Raw genomic sequence first — 15,008 nt, forward strand, 5'->3', positions numbered from 1 at the left:
TTGACCTCAGAAGGGTGAACGGTTGACTTCACATTGCTGGATTCAAACCCATGACTATGAGGTTAAACAAGATGGAGTGAGGGAGGTGGGGATGTTTGGTGGGTAGGTGGAGGAGAAGCAGAACATGGGGAGAAAGACACAAGAAAACATATGCCTTCCTCCCAACGAGTGCTGTAAAAAGCAGTAGATTCTTCTTGTGAAGCCGTGGAAGGATACAAGTAATCAAAACAATAGCATGCTAAGGAAGCTGTGGTCTAAGGGATGGACACATAAAAGAGGGAGTAAGCCACTAAATATGCAAATGGGCTGTACACAAAACAGTAGGCAACACGCTAAATCAAACCCCACTTTAAATGTTGGTATTGACCACAATAGTCCGTAGACAACAGGCAGCTAAACCAGTTTGTAAGCGAGATCTAAAAAGAGGGAAAGATGCTTGCAGGTGTGTGTGGGGCCCATCTCCATAAACATTGAAACAAATAAATATAGGACAAAGGAGGAAGTCAACAACATGAAGGGAGACAAGGGATGCAATCACACCATTAGTTTCCAGATGCAGATTGCATCCATAAATTTAAAGCAAAAGAAATGGGTTTTGGTGAAGCAAGCCTCTACAAAAAAGTATGAAGTTCATCCTAGAAGGCTGGGCCGCATGAAAAAAAAAATGTTTTGAAAAATAAATAAGTATCACTGCCTCCTCCCTTCTATCCAATCCCTATACAGATACGGTCACACAAGAAAGTGCATCTATTATAGAGAATTTTCATTCAAAATCTGTCTGATACACTGTGGAGTGGGTGATGAAGCAGTCTTTTGCCTCCAGCAGAGTTTCCTGGCCAGTCTGGCTACCTGTCCAACAGTTAATCACAATTTCAAACTCTATCATGGTAGATTCCCCTCACTTACTCCCTTACTTTAACCTTCAACCGACTCGTTCCGGCTTATCTACCAAGCATAGTCCCAAAACCAGCTACTCCCACACTGGCTCCATGTTACACGTTGCTACCCTTTAAGAAGGCCCAGCCGTGCACATCAATTCCTGTCCTATTATCTCTGCCCCTACTTCATCCCTCGTGTATACAACATTAGCACTTTCAGGGCACTGTGAGACACTGTAAAGCATTATACAAATATTCAACATTATAGAACAAGTATGGCATTTTCATCTACAACATTGACATGGCCCAAAAAATGTTCCTTTATGTTGTACAAGCTAATGCCCTTAACATTTGTTTTCAATTAAGCACATTTACGAGCCAAACAATTTGCTCAGACAATGACAAGCTCAAGATGAAGAGATAAAGTAACTGGTCTGGTAAAACAGAATATGTAACCTGGTAATTCCAAAAGAGTGATATGCTTTTTCCATCCATTCAAGTTATTTACAGATACTTAAATGAGACTCTAGCAGCCAATCTTCAGCATAAATCAACCTTTTATTTATATAAACAAGAGGAGTTACTCATTTAAAAGCAAAGAAACTAAGAAAAGGACATGACATCTGTTTCAACTTTTATAACAAGTTTGTTCCAGTAAAGTCAGAAGAAATTCCAAAGTCCTTTGGAGAGTTATAGCCTAGGAATGTGTCAAACACATTTCTATATCTGATACAGACACATTTTGCTAATGACTGACCTCAGATAGAGAAATAAATAACACCAATTAGTCTGAAATCAATGTACTATCGCATGCAAGCAAAGTACATTAGGTCCAAAAAAATGGAAGGGAGACAGTACTGAAACTCCATTGATTCAGTACAGCCCCACTTTTACTTCATTTCTATGACATAGCAAAGATGTAGGCAAGAGAGCTTTCATTAGTTATTGGAAATATGCTCTGCTAGGTTACTTCGAATATTTTGCTGTCTACTGAAATCTGTGCACTTGACTGCTCCTAGCCGGTGGTAAAGTTCTTGTGTTCCTCCTTTTACCATGGTATATTTGGAATACCCCTGATTGCATATTAAGCTTACCTACAAGCCCCTAGTATGTGGCACTCAAGTTTACCTAGTGCCTGTAAGTTAAAGTCACAAGCGGACTGCTGCACCACTTGTGACATCCTCTACAGTGCCAATGTAAACATGACAGTGGGACTGCCAATATTAGCCTGGCTGTGCCGGGCTGAACTGTAAATTCGACTTGTCAAAATAACTCGTTTTGAAATCCTAAATCTTCCTTTTAAATATTTATAAGTAACCCCTAAGTAGGCCTTATTGTCCATAAGGCAGGGAGCATAATATTTAAAAGGACATATAATAAAAAGGATAACATTAAACATGTCCTTACAGTGAAAATTGCCCTTAAAGCCATTTTCACGTAGCAGGTTTGGCTATTCGATAGGAACACACAGGAATGCAATATTAAATACTAATCCTCTATTTCAGTTACGGGACTAGCTACAACAATAATGAAGCAACTATTTTTAAATAGTTATCAAAAATCCAATTAAATGGGGAATTTGGATTTTTTCTAAATTGAACAGTAAAGTAACCTTTTAAAAAGTACCTTTGCCCGGTCTAAAGCCCCTGGAAGCTAAATATGCATTTTCTTCTCCCATTTAGGCTGGCCAGTTATTCACATTTAAATAAGAGTGAATGTTGTGTGAACTTGCTCACAGGAGCAAAACAAAAGGCTGACCTGAATTGGGAAAGATGACCCCTCTGAATCAGACAAAATACGTAAGGGAGTTGGAACAATCCTTCTGACATTACAGTGTCAAGTCCTGCTTGAATATCACATTTGTTTTGACAGGTCTGCTGGGGCTTTTCATAGGAGACTTGGGGCATACTTGAACGAGGCCTCAACTGTCACATGCAAATGTTAACTGAAATTTGGCAGGGCCAGTCTGTTGTCTTCCCAGACAGGCCCCAAACATGGTGGGCTTTGTGACACGGTTGCATCCTGTCTAACAGGTCTGTCATGTTTACATACAACACAGGGGTACACTTTAAAGAATGCAAACAGACTACAGTAACACCGTTTCCACTGCCTGTTGCCGAAAAGTCAGTTTCAATTTTAACAGACTTCCACCTCAGTTTGGTGGGTGGTGCAGAGACTGCTTAAAACTGGATTTCAGTGTTAAATGTGGGAGGATTCCCCAGTTATCATAGTACACTCCCACACACACCCCACCCTTCAGATCCCAAATTCAGGGTGTTTGAAGACTATGGCCATATTGAAAATGCCTGAAGTTGGCAGGGTTAGCCACTGGAACCTTTACCCTATTGATTAGGGTGTCCCCAGAGGCATTCGCCCCCATTAGCTTGTGCCAGGCATAAATGTGGCATCTCTAGGCACCCACTTCTGAACACTCCAGGACCTGAGGCAGATCAGAACAGGACTAAAACCTGCTGCCTGAGACCTGAAAAGGGCCCTAAAGGATAGGACCTCCGCTCTCCCACTTGTACCCAAGATAAAGAAGTTGACTCCCAGGGTTCTATGGCTGACCGCCAGTTCAAGCTACAGGGATATAACAAGCTAAAAGAGGCCTTTCCTGCAACAGCCCAGCCATCAGTGACAAATGGACCTGGACTGGACTCTGCCTGCCACCATGCGAGTCTCTGAGTGCCTCCCTGGAAGTTCTTGGCGGGGAGGAGGGAGGCTTTAGAGTGTATTTCAGTGGTGGACCTGGGCGAGAAGTAATGGATTTCAATAAGGAAAGCTACCTGGTCACCCATCCTTCTTTTGACATATTAACAAAAAGTAGACATCACTGAATGTCCTAGATGGTCTTCAGTATAGCTCACCTTTTGTTTCAATTAACCAAACAAATAAGTACCTGGTCCTAGCAGCGCAGCATGTAAGAGAAGCCACTGGAACGGAAGAATTATCAGGGGCGAGGAGGGAGCAAGTAGCACACGTGGGGGGGAAGAACTGCCATGGGAAGAATGTGAGGGTGGCAGGTTGGGGAATGAGCAGCACATGATGGAAAGAGGGCTGCACAGGAAGGCCATCATCATTGGCTTTTTTCCTGTCCCGCTGCAGAATGGGGTGTGCTACAACTAATGAGCTACACAGGGGCACTGAATAATACCAAACTATTTGTAAGAGAATAGGAGTTTGGGGGAGGGGTTCCTGTTAAAATACCTGCTGATAGCAACTTATTATAATAAATGCTTTTTAAACGGTGCACCCCTGTCAAGCACCATTCATGTCAAGGATTTATTTACCTACTTGGTGTTTGTTCCATTGTGCATGTGGTAACACTTAATAGTGCTCCATAGGCCCAAAAATGTGAGGTGAGCCTGTAGTCACAGTCTTCAAGGTCCCCGCCTGGCCATTAACCTGCAAATACTGTCATCTTGCCTGCATCTACAGAAAAATCCTTGGCATGAATGGTGTGCGACAGGTATACACTGTGTAAAATTCATTTAAGTGGATATGTAGTGGTTTCAGGGAGTGAAGTTTCCAGTCCTGACGAAAGCAACAGGGAAGGATGACAGAAACATGTTGATCAAACCAAAGGATGACGTAAGGGCCACAATACCCCTAAGAGCTTCCCATTTTTGTTCCCCACTTTTAACCCTACTGGCTAGAGCATTTATTAAAGTAACAGTTGCTATCAGCCAGGTATTTTTAATAAGACCCCCACCCTTCCCAGCTCCTACAAATAATTTGGTTATATTCAGTGCTCCCGTGTAGCTCATTGGTTTTAGTAAGCATCGTTCCACAGCAGAACGGAAAGAAACCCAATGATGAAGCATGCCACCAAAGGTCAACACTGGTGGGTGCAGGTTCTAAATTAATAAAATACATAATGTTGCTTCTTTTTTAGGTCGATCCTAGAACAGCGCTTGCGCTGTTGCTCGACTTATTTTATAAAGAGACCTGCACAGTCCCTAGGGTAGAGTAGATCTCTCTCATTTGTGTTTAGCTTCTATAAGCTACATTAGCAGTGCCCCTAGACAGGAGCCTCTAAAGAGAGCTCCCAGCTGAAGGTTTAATTGGGACTGGGACATTGTAGATTTGAGTGGGATGGAGCTGGATGGATTACAGTGCAGTCGAGATTGTAGTAGAGTCCCGACTGAGTGGAGTGAGATAGATAGGGGAAGAATGGAGTGGATTATGGTAGAGTGGATGTGGGGTAGGGTGGAGTGGGTTGGGTTGGATTAGAGTGGGAAACAGTGGGTGAGGTGGATTGGTGTAGGATGGAGTAGATACGGGTAGACTTGGGTGGGGTAGATTGGGGTGGAGAAGATTGAGGTAGACTGGAGCAGGGCTGGGTAGATGTGGAGTAGATTGGAGTGAGGTGGGTGGGTTTGACTGGCTTAAACTGAGTGCGGTGGATTGGGTAGATTGCAGTGGAGAAGGGTATATTGGGTTAGAATGAAGTGGGGTGGGAAAATTGGAGTGGGGTAGACTGAGGTAAATTGTAGCGAGGTGGGGTATATTGGGGTACACTGGAGTGGAGTAGATTGGATTGGGGTAAGCGGTGTGGAGGGGCATGGAGTGGTTTGTTGGGTCATGGAGTGAGTGGAGTAGATTAGAGTGGCGTGTTGTAAAACGTCTTAAAGTGGAGAGGCGTGGAATGTTGTGGAATTGAGTGGTGTGGCATAGACTGGAGTATGCATGGTGTCGTAGTGCACTGCCATTACAGACAACTAATTTTCAATTAGAATGACCATTACATTTGCACTGAAATACGGTTTTACTGACACAAACGATGTGTTGAAATGTCATCACCTAATGTATTGATGTGTTTTGATCAAATTCAAATATTTGTTTCCACCACACGTCAGAATTACATTAAAAAAGGGCTTCATTTTTACTTATTCTGATGTATCAGCACAGTTATTTTTTTGCTGTGTGCTAGAAGAAGAAAAAACATCCTACACCCTCTCCTCTTCTACTCAGGAGGATTGTCACAAATCCTAGTACTGTGAAGTCAAAGAAAGAAAAGTAAACACTAAGCTCCCTTGGAAGAGGGAGCTTGACATTTGACCTCTGTATTTGAATGCACAGCAAATGTGACCAGATCAGAACAAGATTTAAAAGCAGGTTTACAGAAAGCGAGTTTGTGGAAGAATACAGTAAACAAAGTTTGGGCAACACGAGGGATGAACTCAAGCTGAAAAGCCAAAAGAAAATAAAGCCAGCAAATAGAAAGCCAGAAAATGTGAGTTACCACCACAAAGCCAATAGTCAGCAACAGACGGGAATGCATTCCTAAGTCAGCTTTCTGAAATGTCCCTAAGATGTCTTTGGCAAACCAGACTGTTGCGCTGTCTGGTAGGCTTCGACCTAATAATGGGTGGGGTTGCCATCCTGCTTATCTAAAGCAAGCTTCTCCAACTAGTAGCTCGTTAAGTAGCTGTCCTGTGTGTAGCCAGCCAACTAAATTAACACCTTCAATGCTACAGGGTATTTTTCTGCTGTGCTGGATCTTAATTTTTCCCATTGTTCATAACAAGGTCAGCTCGTCATAAGCACAGGTCTAGTGGTACTCCATGACGAGCTTGGCCTTGTCATTAGCATGGAAGAGGTTAACAGCTTTAAGCTTGGTTAAATTAACATATGTAAACCATAATTGAAAAGTGTGTATTTGAGACAAAACTATTAATTTTCAGAACTCAAATTCAGATATTTGGTGAAAAATTTATGATTTTCTAAAATATATGTAAAGCTGACATTTGAGTGAGGAATCATGCTATGTTGTGGAAGTCTATAAATCATTATTACTTTGGTACCAGGGGCATTTACTGTTATAGCTTCCAGGTATGACCCATGTAGAGGCACTCAAAATTGATAACGTTTTTTTTTTTACATTACTACTGGCAATCCTGCTTGTAATGGTCCTGGCTCTAACAAAAGAGAGGGACCCAAATAAACCCAAAGGGGTAGGGTACCGGAAGACAAAATGTCAGTAAAGTTTCCCCTTTGGGTGAACTTTTAAATAAACCACAGTTTGCCACTAAGTATACATAAACTACATACATTCACATAAACTAGGAGCAGATAATGATCAACATGAAACAGTCATACAAAAATGTACATTTTATTTTGGTAAATTTTAAAAACATTTGTAACACATCAAATTATCATATTACAAAACAAGGGACAACACACACGGAAAATGATTCCAATTAAAATATGAGGAAGAAATCACTAGAACGAGTTGATTGATAATTCCTGCTCCAAATTATACACTAGATTTCATAGTTACAGGAGTGTCATTCCATAATGGCTTAGTGTTTCTCCACCCAAACAATTGCATCGACGCGTTTCGGTTAAGGCATGTTAATGTTCAAAGCCAAAAACCTTCTTCAGGATTAAAATAATAGTGTCCCAATAATACACAATCTGAAATAAAAATACACAATATAAGATATACATTGCATGACTGAAAAATTACAAACATTCGACATGTTATACAACACTGCTCCTACAAGCATACAACAGTTACTACATACATCTGTGGGTATAAGGAAAATAAAATATCATTCTTTGCTGAAGATAACAATCACATAGGCAAAACTTTGTCACCTAATAGTCCACAGATACTAAATAGTACTAGGGACGAATTAACAATTAATCGCACTCAAATATAGCCCCTCTATCCAAAACAGATCATATTCAGTATCAATTGATGGCTAAACAGATTGATGACTCAAAAACTGGGCCTTGCCACCCTAGCACATAGGTATATACACAGTATTTACCTTCTTGATCAGCAAATGGATATTTTCAACGGTACTGCTAGAGTCAGCTACCTTCGAAAAGTACCTACAATAGTTGATTGGTGATTAGTAATATCCTATATATATTTTTTATTATGATATTTACAATTCATGGATGCTCTAAACATACAGGGTGTCATCTAGAGGTACGACAAAGCCATGTCCACTGATATGTAGGATCACAGCGTATGCATAAGTCTATATCTTTAACGTATTAGTACGAATGCGGTTTCCAACAAATATTTATATATTTAATTGATAGGAGGCAGCATTCTATAAATTACATTCCTGCTGCTTAAAGAATATTGTTCGACAATCGATGCGGTGTAGCTAATCCTCCACCACATATGTTGTGTACCCTAGGCAGTTCAACAATGAGCCCGTCGCACAATGCATCAATAATAGCGTCTCCTAAATAGGATAATTAGAACTGGCTACTACTACTGCTGGCTAGGTCCCGTCTTTGATGATAGAGTGCAGTATGCAGAGTGCATTTGCTGATCAAGAAGGTAAATACTGTGTATATACCTATGTGCTAGGGTGGCAAGGCCCAGTTTTTGAGTCATTAATCTGTTTAGCCATCAATTGATACTGAATATGATCTGTTTTGGATAGAGGGGCCATATTTGAGTGCGATTAATTGTTAATTCGTCCCTAGTACTATTTAGTATCTGTGGACTATTAGGTGACAAAGTTTTGCCTATGTGATTGTTATCTTCAGCAAAGAATGATATTTTATTTTCCTTATACCCACAGATGTATGTAGTAACTGTTGTATGCTTGTAGGAGCAGTGTTGTATAACATGTCGAATGTTTGTAATTTTTCAATCATGCAATGTATATCTTATATTGTGTATTTTTATTTCAGATTGTGTATTATTGGGACACTATTATTTTAATCCTGAAGAAGGTTTTTGGCTTTGAACATTAACATGCCTTAACCGAAACGCGTCGATGCAATTGTTTGGGTGGAGAAACACTAAGCCATTATGGAATGACACTCCTGTAACTATGAAATCTAGTGTATAATTTGGAGCAGGAATTATCAATCAACTCGTTCTAGTGATTTCTTCCTCATATTTTAATTGGAATCATTTTCCGTGAGTGTTGTCCCTTGTTTTGTAATATGATAATTTGATGTGTTACAAATGTTTTTAACCTTTCGTTTTTAAAATTTACCAAAATAAAATGTACATTTTTGTATGACTGTTTCATGTTGATCATTATCTGCTCCTAGTTTATGTGAATGTATGTAGTTTATGTATACTTAGTGGCAAACTGTGGTTTATTTAAAAGTTCACCCAAAGGGGAAACTTTACTGACATTTTGTAATGGTCCTGGAACAAATTTTCAGAGTGGTGGTGCTACCATCAATATTACATAACTGAAGTCTAAAAGATTGTGAAAAATACAAGTGTCACACAAAGAAAAAGTGTAGCAAATGAGCCACGTCCACTCAGCAAGAGAGTGGTAATATCTGTGCAAATGTTGTGGACATTTCAATGGGAAATGCGCTATCAGTAAAGAACAGTGCAATACCGCATGATGCTTTGGTGATATATTTGTGATAGTGTGCTGTAAAATAAATCGCAAGCTTGTGGTGTCATTTAAAGACGGCACATTCTCCACTCCAACGGCCACTAGATGCGCACAGGCATACAGTATTACTGAAAAAATTATATAGCGCACAAGCGATAATGTGCAGATAACAGGTTTCAGAAAATAGTCATAATTTGTGCATCACCAAGTGTCTTGATTTGTTTTGACTCGATAATCATTGTTTACATCATTCTTCAGAATTAAAAAAAAAAGTGTACTTCATTTGTGCTGTCCTTCATGCTGATATATTTGTAAATGTGTACAATTAATTTACAGGTATTTAAGTTTTGTGTTCGAAAAAAATATCTTACAGCCTTTCCCATCTCAATTATTTTACTTCAGCAAGATTGTTAAATAGTTCTCTTTAAAAAGAATCTCTTACTTTGTTTTCACAGAATGGAAAGTAGACACCGATCTACATTGTAAAAGAATAAGCATCCTTTTGGCGGAAGTCATAGTCTGACATTTGACCTCTCTCTTTAAACACATAGCTCATGTGACGAGATAAAAATACATTTAAAGACAACTTTATTTCTCATTCACCTTCTAACTACGACATATTTACTTTTGGGGTGCTGTAGCACCCTCGCACCCCGACTTCCAGCACCTATGCCTGCTTGAAGCTCTGAACTCATCACAGCTAATAATCTTGCATGGAGTATATTACAGTGCTACGTCACACCACCTACCAATAACGTGTGTTTAAAAAATATATATCTTGCATGGAGGCCCACTAAGGTCAACTTGTCGATGTGCTCACTATTAAAACCCTAAGATAAGTAGCTCAGGGTGATTTTCATTGAACAGAAGTAGCTCTTACGTCAGAAAGGGTTGGAGAACCTTGATCTAACACCTTAAAGCACGAAGTCATGGAGTGGAAGGTGATTACGGGGGAGAATACTAGCACTTGAAACCACACTTGACCACTACCTATTTAAGATCGCCACAATCTATGCCCCTAAGGAGGGTCAGTAGAGTTTCCAAAGTAAGCAATCGCCAACATTAAGCAAATTCCAGATGTACAAGTCTTTCTGGGAGACCTTGACGTAGTAATGGTCAGCACACGTGTATATGTATGCGTTCAATTTGCACCCAAGAATAAACTCTTACCTTGCATAAAAATAAAAATAAACAATTAAAACCTGGTTATTCGCTTCTCTCATTTCCTGGTAAACTACCAGCACCCCCTGTATGTGAAAATGCCAAGCTACCTCCACGAGGTGACTGCAGCGCTATATTACGTATACCTCATGTATTCATTCATCTCCGGATGCTAGAGATGGCCTTTCTAAGCTGCACTGCTTGGCATTCCCGAGATCATGGCTTGGCATACTTGGAGCAAACACAGCTCTCTGTAGCTCAAACAGTGCACGTTTTTCCTTATATATGTTGTGACTTTCCCCTGATTTTAGAATTGCAGGAACTACAATTCCCAGAATGCAAAGGAAAACTTGTGGACTGATAGAACTACTCAGGTGTGATACTGGGAAACTTGAGGGCTCCGTAAAGACACCATGGTTGCATTTCTTGGATCCGGGACTAAACAGTATCGAACACCCCTGTTTAGAAAACACTGTCATTTCCATATCAAACATGGGCCGGGGAGTTTTGTGTCACTAAAGCACAACAGCTCTGTTTATCTGGGCGCTACAACGCTATACACCAGACACTATACATATGCCCATGCGTAATACAAAGCCCTGTGGCTCCCAACAACCAGGTGCTACAGGTAAGTACCCTCTACAAGGGGACACAACATACGACTGGTATAGCCTTTTCTCTCAAAAGTACCCCGTGGCACCCAATTGACCTCCTCGTCAGTACCAAGCCGCTCTCCAGTACCATGCCATTGCCCAGGTCCGGTTTCTTCCATCATTCTCCTAACACACTAGCTCACCCCCACCAACCACATCCCACAACCACACCGCTTTCTCTAATAATATACGCCTACCCCCTCCATTATAATAGTCTTCTTTCCCCCTGACCAGCACACTGCCTCAGATGCCCCCGCCCCCCTTTAACAGCCCCACCCTCTCACCGGTAGCGGCCGCCATCACCGGACAAGGCACTGACTGAATCCACCTCCCTATCCAAAGCTGTAGGTTCTTGTCCCTCTGTGTCCGGAACAAAGATGGCGGATTGAGCAGAACCAAAGCATCTCTGGGGGGAGGAGCCGTACGCCCCACTCTAGACTGACAGCTTGTTTTTCCAATCTGTAGCCGAGCCTCAAAAGAGCCCCGCCCTGTATAGTCAGCTCAGCCAACTGCACGCCAGACGAGTGGTGATTGGCAGCCGAGGGTGCGGCAGGATTGGCTTCAACTGGAGAGCGGCGGAGCTAAATGGTGTCAGTAATAAGAGGGCGGATTATGATGCAAACCAATTAAAGGAGCGGCTGACCCAACAAATGGACAATAATGACCAGAGTTGCGAACAGACACCTTGAGATGTTGATTGGTTCCGCTACAGTGGAGCGTTTGGTAAAGATGTTTTCTGCCTTTAACGAATCCGTAAACCGGGTTCATGCACATTTTACTAACACATCCTGCACTTTTTGGAAAACGACCTTTGCAAATATTTTTTATGAATTTAATGTTTCTGTCCATAGATTTTTCAAAGCGAGTTATATGGATAACATAAATGTCTATATAGATCGTGTATGTGTTTACACTGCAGTTGAAATATTTGGTCATTTGTGGAGAAAAGGGTTAATTTAAAACAGCAATAATGATGCTCTTATGTAGACTGTCTTGTATTTCAGTTGATTCAAACAAGCATTGGCAAGTCCAATAGGTCTGGCCTATGCAAAAGTTATTGGCTCTGTCAAAGTCTTTTAACCATGTTGTACAGCAGCGTGGCAGTGCAGCATCCCTAAAAGTACAGTTTGAAACAAGCATTTACAATGCAATGGCCTCAGCTGTGGCTTTGTTAAAGTGTTGTATCCTAGTTCTGCAACACCCTCGTGCCCTTAGCGCGTGACGGTGTCAACTTATCTCTCCTGCGCGAGAGCACCCATTGTTCCCTCACCTTTCCTATTGGTCCCCCAACATTCCACTCTCCCTCTGGTCCCTTCCTAAACCACCAACTGTCATTGTTGAAATTTCTTAACTGACCTACGCACCGCACTAGGTGTGGGGCTGTTTATAATAAACTTAATTCTTCACTTCAGTCTCCTTCTTCGATTTACTACATAAAGTTAGAGCTATTGGCATTGCAAATAGCATTAATTTCATTTTTTGTTTTTTTAAAAATAACAAATAAATGGTATTGTCATTTACAATGGCAATAGGTGAGCATTACAGAGTAGTAGAGAGTATTAGCGGACACAGAGCCACACACACAGAAAGCCACACACACATACACAGAGAGAGCCACACACACACACACAACGCGCCACACACACACACACACAGCCACACACACACACACATAGAGAGCCCCCCCCACACACACACACACAGAGCCACACACACACACACACACACACACACAGAGCCACACACACACACGCACACACACACACACACACACACACACACACACACAGAGATCCACACACACAGAGCCCCCCCCCCACACACACACACACAGAGCCACACACACACACAGAGCCACACACACACACACACACACACACAAAGAGCCACACACACACACACACACACACACACACACACACACACACACAGAGAGCCACACACACAATCGAGCACAGCCAGGGAACAGAGGCAAGAAAACACAAGCACAGCTAGGGAACAGAGGCAACAAACACGAGCACAGCCAGGGAACAGAGGCAAGAATAAAACACGAGCACAGCTAGGGAACAGAGGCAAGAAGAAAACACGCGCACAGCTAGAGAACAGAGGCAACAAACACGAGCACAGCCAGGGAACAGAGGCAACAAACACAAGCACAGCCAGGGAACAGAGGCAAGAAGAAAACACGCGCACAGCCAGGGAACAGAGGCAACAAACACGAGCACAGCCAGGGAACAGAGGCAAGAAGAAATCACGAGCACAGCTAGGGAACAGAGGCAACAAACACGAGCACAGCCAGGGGACAGAGGCAAGAAGAAAACATGAGTCCAGTCAGGGAACAGAGGCAATAAACACGATCACAGCCAGGGAACAGAGGCAAGAAGAAAACACGTGCACAGCCAGGGAACAGAGGCAAGAAAAGACGAGCACAGCCAGGGAACAGAGGCAACGAACACGAGCACAGCCAGGGAACAGAGACAACAAACACGAGCACAGCGAGGGAACAGAGGTAAGAAGAAAACACAAGTACAGCTAGGGAACAGAGGCAACAAACACGTGCACAGCCAGGGAACAGAGGCAAGAAGAAAACACAAGCACAGCTAGGGAACAGAGGCAAGAAGAAAACACGCGCACAGCCAGGGAACAGAGGCAAGAAGAAAACACGCGCACAGCCAGGGAACAGAGGCAACAAACACGAGCACAGCCAGGGAACAGAGGCAACAAACACGAGCACAGTCAGGGAACAGAGGCAACAAACACGAGCACAGCCAGGGAAAAGAGGCAACAAACACAAGCACAGCCAGGGAACAGAGGCAATAAGAAAACACGCGCACAGCCAGGGAACAGAGGCAACTAACACAAGTACAGCCAGGGAACAGAGGCCAGAAGAAAACATGAGCACAGCTAGGGAACCGAGGCAACAAACCCGAGCACAGTCAGGGAACAGTGGCAAGAAGAAAACACGATCAGCAGCTGGGAACAGAGGCAAGAAAATCGAGCACTAGCAGGGAACAGAGGCAAGAAAAACACGATCAGAACGATCAGAAGCAGGGAACAGAGGCAAGAAAAACAAGAAAATCGCGCACAAGCAGGGAAGAGAGGCAAGAAAATCGATCACAAGCAGGGAACAGAGGACAATGTGAGGTCGAAGGAGCGTAAGGCCACAGATCTTACCTTATTAACACAAGGTCACCCTACCATTTCAGCGTTTGGGAACGTCCTGTTGTGAATGTATCTAGGACCCTATTTAAATATTCCTGATTTATGCCCTTATGTGGTTATAATAAATCATATCCTTATAAAGGCATAAGAATCATATCCATATTAAGTCATAGCCAATGCAGTCCAAATGCGGCAAGGCTACTCTCATAGACTCCTAGAAAGTACAACGCGTTCTTAAACAAACCAAGCCTCCAGCAGCCCGGGAATTCCCCCTGCTTCTGTTTTGATTTGTCCAAGAACTCCTGGAGTCCTGAAAGAACTGCGAGTTCTTAGTGACGTCTTACGTCCAACCTTACGTCAAACTCGGCACCTTCCAGGTATAAATATACCAGCAGCTGCCCTAGCAAAACACACGGCGGTTTGTAGCAGATCAGCTATCTACTTGCCCGACGCCCTGCTGCGGCAAGTGCCGAAGGAAGCCAACCCTCCCATTGAGGCACTGAGAGAGACGCTGTCTTTTCTCCTGCCGAGAAATCCAGCTCCAGTGTTTCCAGTCACCCTTGCGGGTTCCTGGGAGATCAAATCCTGAGAGAGAGATACAAGACCTCCTTCATTCTATAACCAAGGTACGGAGCTGATTAGATCCTTAGAGAATTCTTGATGCAGATTCTTGGCAAAACTATCTTAACTTAAACTGCAGCTCACTTACTCCTTCCCAAGTACTAGGCTTAGGTAAGGTACACCGGGGTAGATGTATCTTAGAAGCACCAGTTGAGTACGTTTAGTATTGGTTTTATCTATGTATATGTTTTATCTAT

General features: G+C 42.4%; 1 protein-coding gene across 1 annotated transcript in view; it reads right to left on the bottom strand.

Annotated features, from left to right (window-relative positions):
- The window catches only part of ARNT (aryl hydrocarbon receptor nuclear translocator), a 222,103-nt gene extending 210,676 nt beyond the window's left edge, over positions 1 to 11,427 (bottom strand). Inside the window, exon 1 of the mRNA XM_078670040.1 lies at positions 11,313 to 11,427. Coding sequence (XP_078526166.1) covers positions 11,313 to 11,328 — 16 coding nt within the window. The 5' untranslated portion in view covers positions 11,329 to 11,427. The remainder of the gene's footprint in view (positions 1 to 11,312) is intronic.
- Positions 11,428 to 15,008: the final 3,581 nt, after the last annotated feature.

Source organism: Lissotriton helveticus, chromosome 12, assembly GCF_964261635.1.
Source record: "Lissotriton helveticus chromosome 12, aLisHel1.1, whole genome shotgun sequence".
Taxonomy (NCBI): Eukaryota; Metazoa; Chordata; class Amphibia; order Caudata; family Salamandridae; genus Lissotriton; species Lissotriton helveticus.